This window comes from Scylla paramamosain, chromosome 13 (genome assembly GCF_035594125.1).
Source record: "Scylla paramamosain isolate STU-SP2022 chromosome 13, ASM3559412v1, whole genome shotgun sequence".
Lineage (NCBI taxonomy): Eukaryota > Metazoa > Arthropoda > Malacostraca > Decapoda > Portunidae > Scylla > Scylla paramamosain.
Window position 1 is genome coordinate 24618585 of NC_087163.1, and position 6000 is coordinate 24624584.

At 49.6% G+C, this 6000-nt stretch overlaps 1 protein-coding gene across 5 annotated transcripts in view; it reads left to right on the forward strand.

Annotated features, from left to right (window-relative positions):
• LOC135106560 (glucose dehydrogenase [FAD, quinone]-like) overlaps positions 1-6000 on the forward strand; it is a 30703-nt gene that overhangs the window by 17963 nt on the left and 6740 nt on the right. The window contains exons 2-6 of one of the 5 annotated variants that reach the window (XM_064015767.1): positions 1605-1745; positions 2856-3056; positions 4040-4245; positions 4444-4633; positions 4878-5015. In XM_064015767.1, coding sequence (XP_063871837.1) covers positions 2912-3056; positions 4040-4245; positions 4444-4633; positions 4878-5015 — 679 coding nt within the window. In that variant the 5' untranslated portion in view covers positions 1605-1745; positions 2856-2911. The other 4 variants (XM_064015768.1, XM_064015769.1, XM_064015770.1 and 1 more) reach the window with 4 other exon arrangements.

Here is a 6000-nt window from a genome sequence, read left to right on the forward strand (position 1 = left end):
GTATGTATGTATGTATGTATGTTCGGGTGGATGGATTGAAGGACGGAGGGAGGGAGGCACGTGAAGGATGAGGAGTAGGAGGAGGAGGAGGAGGAGGAGGAGAAAGAAACTGCTTGCTAAATTGCTTTTGTGGTCAGTGATACAATACTGTGTGTGTGTGTGTGTGTGTGTGTGTGTGTGTGTTGATGTACATATATGTGTGTGTTGATGCGTATGTGATGGGCAATTTGAGGTAAAGAAAACGTAAAGAGAGAGTGAAGGGACGGATGGATGGGTGGATGGAGGAAGTAAGGGAATGAAGGGGAGGAAAACACTTGTTGCAGGAAGTAAAAGTCAGCCTGAGGTAACACTTCATAAGGGAAGCCAAAGGATGACGTAACCCCATTCACTCCCCTACTGACTCTCTCCCCTGCCATACACCCCCTCCTCCCCCTTGAATCACTTCCTCCTATCCACGCCCATCCTCTCCCCGTCCCCTCTTCATCCCCACTTACCTTAATTATCAACTTATTCCCCCTTACCTCCTCCTCCTCCTCCTCCTCCTCCTCCTCCTCCTCCTCCTCCTACCGTAAACTCAATATATAGTTTTTTTTTTTTTGTCTCGTAATCCCTTCTCGCTCTCTTTCCTATCACCTCTCCACGTTCAGTCTTTCGTATTTACACTCCAGAACTTAAACTTTTGATTGCACTCTTGGTCTGGAGTACGAAAGTCACTCCTTGGCCCCCCTCCTCCCCTCCCCGTGCTCGTTAAGCAATAGTTGTGTGCAGTGTGATGTGTCATGATAGTGTGTGTGTGTGTGTGTGTGTGTGTGTGAAAATTGAGTTCCGATGTTTCTCTTTCGTGGCCTTGGTGCTTGTCTAGTAAATTATGAAATGCTGTTGAGTTTTGTGATTATGACTCTCTCTCTCTCTCTCTCTCTCTCTCTCTCTCTCTCTGCTAATATTATTTTTAGTAAGCTTTACCTTCATTTCCTTCTTTTTTTCGTTCTCATTCATTATTTCAATATTTTTTCCCTTATTTTTTTTACACCTATCTACGTCTTGTTTCGTGTTTATCATAATTATTCTCTAAGGCTATACTCTCTCTCTCTCTCTCTCTCTCTCTCTCTCTCTCTCTCTCTCTCTCTCTCTCTCTCTCTCTCTCTCTCTCTGCAAACTTTATATACTGAACAAAATATCAGTGTTGTCTATTAAACTTTTTTTTGCTGATTTTTTTTTTCTTTTTGTTTCCTTAGTCACGTGCGGTTGATACTTTCTCATCTATGTCATTTTTTTCGTGTCATTTATTTTTTGTATTTATCTTTTTTTTCTGGTGTAATTTTCTCGTGAGTAATTTTCTCATCTCTGCTTTAAGTCTTTTTTTTCCGTTTTCTTTCTCTCTTTTGTTATGTCAAGGTGCCTCTCATTCCTTTATTTGTATTTCTTTATCTCACTTTCATCTTTACTTTTACTCATTAACACTTTTTTACTTCACTTCTTGCTGTTTTTTTTTCTTCCATGCGCTTTTTATTAATTTTTCCCCCCTTCCCTTCAGTTTCCCGTCTTATTACTTTTTTGTTCCATCGTCTCCTCCTTACGTCACTTCTTTCCCTCTTTTATTGCAGGTTGATGTGGGTTCGCTAGTTAAGCCACTGACTCCACCCTCCTGATGAGAACGCTGCACGAGTGGGACGAGTATGTGTCTGAGTGAGTGGGAAGGAGGGAGAGGGAGGAGTGGAAACAGCCATGAGGGAGAGAAGTGAGAAGTAAGTAAGGGAGGGACTGCTGGATGTGAGAGGTGAGTATGAAAATGAATGTAATGAGCGGCTGACATGAGTGTGAGGTGAGATGAGTGATTGCCATGAGTGTGTGAAGTGAGTGGCTGTCATCAGTGTGTGATTTACGAGATGCCATGATTGTGAGTGAAGGACTACCATGACAGACAGACAGACAGACAGACACAACCACACACCACTACCACCATGCACCATCTCTGCTTTCCTTCCTCCTTCTCCTCCTCCCTTCGCGCGCTTTCCACCAATCCCTGTCGCTTTAGGAATCTGCTCTCCCCCAATGGGCGGCGGCGGGAGGCTCGTGGAGGTCAAGTCCAGGTGGCTGGAAAAAGCCGCCACTGGTCCAGTCTTGACGAGACTCCCAAGGTGTGTGGAGGTGAGGCTCCGGCGGCGGCAGGAGCGACGCGCCATCCCCAGGCCCGGGGTGACGCCGCTGCTCCTGGGGGCGAGATGTTTCCATAAATCTGATGTGACATGACGCTGTATTTCATGGTGTTACGGCAGCCTGTGTGTGCTCATTTGTGTGTGTGTATGGGACGTGTGAGGGCAGTGATGTGTGAGGTGGCTGACAAGTGTGGTGACAGCGATTAATCTGCCATTCTGGATACGTGATATATGTCCCTCCACCGACCTGTCCTCCGGTCCTCGCCGCTCTCCAGGACACCAACCGTGCCTCGCCTGCCTGATGCACCCAGGTGGTTAGAAGGAGTGGGAAGGATAGAGGTAGGAATCCTGCACGCCGCCTCAGGTGTTGCTGGGATGCTGGGATGCCCCTGTACGCCCACTTGCCCACTTCCCTTTCTGTCCAGGGTGAGAGTGGCGCGGCGCGGCGTGGTCCGGGGGTGAGGTTCGGGGCGCAAGTCAGTGGCATTCAGCATTCAGGAGTCGGTAGTGTTCGCTCACCTGTTGAACTTGACCCGCCGCTGCAGACGTCACTGATACATGCTCCGACTGGTTCAGTGTGTGTGTGTGTGTGTGTGTGTGTGTGTGTGTGTGTGTTGTAGTACTCCACTTTTACCGTCTCACAACACCACAACTCACATCTCACGGTCATTCACCAACACGTCCTCTCCTCCTTTGCAGCCTGATCATCACCACCACAAACCACCACCACCACCACCACCACCACCACCACCACCATGCTCACTTCGCTGCCCGTGCGGTGGCTGGTGCCCGCGTTCCTCCCCATCCTCCGCCTTCTTCTCACCGCCTTCCCGGAGAGTCCCCAGGGTGACAGCTTCCCACCCCCAGGCCCCCTCAGGCCCGATTATGATTTTGTGATCGGTAAGCTTCCCATCAGATCTTCATAGGACTGACCCCTAGACGACTTTTGTGACCTGCGACCTGCTGTGACCCTGCTGTGACCTGATGTGACCTGGCTACTCTACCGGCGACCTTCAGAACAAGTAGGAAGTGTGAGCATTGTGGGTCATCACGCTCCCTCCAGGTGGTGGAGTGTCGCTCAGTTCAGTACATATTTTACACTGCTTGCCTGCACGATTGCACCTGACACATCGTGATGGTCAACACACGCAACACCCAGCATGCCAGGACACGTCTCGATGGCACACAGCACGCAACACATAACTCACCAGCACATGACACGCCAATACACAACACGCCAGCAAATACAGCACGCAATAGTGCTAATCATTAGCATACACACACACACACACACACACACACACCACCGCTCGTTAGGTCAAAGGTATCCCTTTCATTTGTCACTTGGCATGGTGAGGTTAGCGCCTCGCTCACGTCGCCAAGGTTTTATTGATGAGCGCGCGGTACCTGTCCTCCTTGAGCGAGAGGGCGTCTAGGTGTGAATGTGAAGGGTCCCAGCCTCACCACAGGGCGGGCTGTGTGAACTCATCCAGCAGGGAGGTGAAGCTGACGGTCACGAATCCAGGACGTGATCCACAAGACTATGGTGAATTGTTTACACACACACACACACACACACACACACACACACACACACACACACACACACCAGACGAACGTATTCGACAGCCCGCATGACCCTCGTGACCCTCGTCGCATCACTGACCTCCGTCATGGGTGTGTGTTTGGCGGGAAAGAATGTCAGGGGCACACTGTGTTTGTAGACAGGGCCAGGCAGTTGTGGTTTGGCACGCACGTTCTGGCCTCACGGAACAGAGAAAGCACAAATAGTGACAAGCATAATTTCTTTCCGGCCTTCTTCTAACATAGCTTCCCTCCTCCTCCTCCTCCTCCTCCTCCTCCTCCTTCCCTCCCTGGTGCAGTGGGTGGCGGCACAGCGGGCAGCGTGCTGGCGGCGCGCCTGGCGGAGGTACACAAGTGGCGGGTCTTGCTGCTGGAGGCGGGGGGACCGGCGCCCGTGGAGAGCATCGTTCCGGGCTTCAGTCGTGTGTTCTACTTCCCCACCAAGAACACATGGAACTTCCACCTCCACCCGCAGCGCCACGCCCTCTACAGTTACAGCAACAGGGTGAGGGAGCGCGCTGCCTCCGTGGTGTTTGTGGATAAAAATGTGTACACATCTCCAGGTGAAGCCTTTCACGTCCCTTCTACGCTCTTGTCTTGCTTCATTCCATGGCCTTATTGCGCCTTGCACCTGACTCGACTCTGTTCCTTCGCTTACCTAATAACTTGTCCATGTGTACTGACACTCGCGTGCTCCTCACAGAGCAGCCCGGTGCCGCAGGGGAAGGTGCTGGGCGGCACCTCGGCAGTCAACGGGATGCTGTATGTGCGCGGCAACAAGCGAGACTTTGACAACTGGGCGGCGCTTGGGAACCCCGGCTGGGACTACGAGTCCGTGCTGCCTTACTTCAAGAAGGCGGAAGGGTACAGCGGGCCGCCGCTCGGGGAAACAGGTGAGACGGATACATGTAATCCTGACATTAGTGCAGGTGATGTTCTACAGTATATTATCAAAGGCCAACAAATGTGTAGCGGCAGGCTCAGCGGCTAGCAGTAATACAACTGCCCTAGATCAAATGTTACTTGACCCTTGATTGGGAAATGTAGATGTGTTATCAGTTACTTAATCACAAGGAGCGGGTGAGTCAGGGGCGGGGCAGGAATAGCTTGGGGCGTTGAGTTTGCGTCCTGTTGCAGAAGAGTACCACGGGCGGTCGGGGCCGCTGACAGTAGTGCCCAAGACCGGAGAACACCTGGAGTTCACCTCGGCCTTCAAGCGTGCCGGCCTCCAGCTCGGCTTTAGAAACATCGACCCGAGCGGCCCAGACCAGATTGGTGAGTTTTTTTTTTTTCTCTTCACTTTAACACATTTGTACAATATAACGTGCCATTAGACGCGGTCGCGTCACTGCAGGGAGGCGCCCAAGGGTAACAGCTCCCTTGACTGCCACGTAAAAGTTATGCACAAAGTTTAAGTTGTCATAACCTTGGGAGTGACTGCAACTTTTCTCTCTTGTCATTATTTATTTATTGTGAAGTGGCTTACATCAGTGTGACGCAATGAAAGCGTAAAGACGATGATCACGATATTTATATTGTGGTGATGATGATGATGATAGTAACGGTAATATCAATCTGTAAACCTAGCGGGCATTTAGTCTGTCTTTTTATCTTTTTATCTGTCCGTCTTTCTGTCTGTCTGTCACGCACTTTCACAGCGATGCGATCCTACCTGGAAGCAACACCAACAGACTCAGAGGCAGAAATGTGGATAACTCCTTCAAAAAAGTATTGATACCTAAACCATATCCGGCCTGTCAAACATAGTCACCAAAACGCTGCAATTCACGAGGCAGAGTGAGGCAGTAAGTGTCTGGTGCAGGGAGGAGTTTTTACCTTATGCCTTTCTTCCCTCTGACCAGCGCAGTGTGTTATTTTCCGTCAAGGTCTTATACATATCACTGCACAAGAGTATACTGGATATAACACACCTCCCCCAGTACTGCCCCTCCTCACTTTCACCTCTAGCCGTATTCTAAACTCCGCAGCGACTTCATCGTGTATGCAACAAGTGCTGCATCACTGCCACCAAGCAGCTGACTCATCATCGTCTTTGCATGATTGTTGTAATTGTTGTTGTTGTTGTTGTTATTGTTGGTGGCAGTGATGGTGTTATTGATGGTGCCGTTGTTGTTTTTGTTGTTGTTGTTGTTGTTGTTGTTGTTAATAATAATAATAATAATAATAATAATAATAATAATAATAATAATAAGAAGAAGAAGAAGAAGAAGAAGAAGAAGAAGAAGAAGAAGAAGAAGAA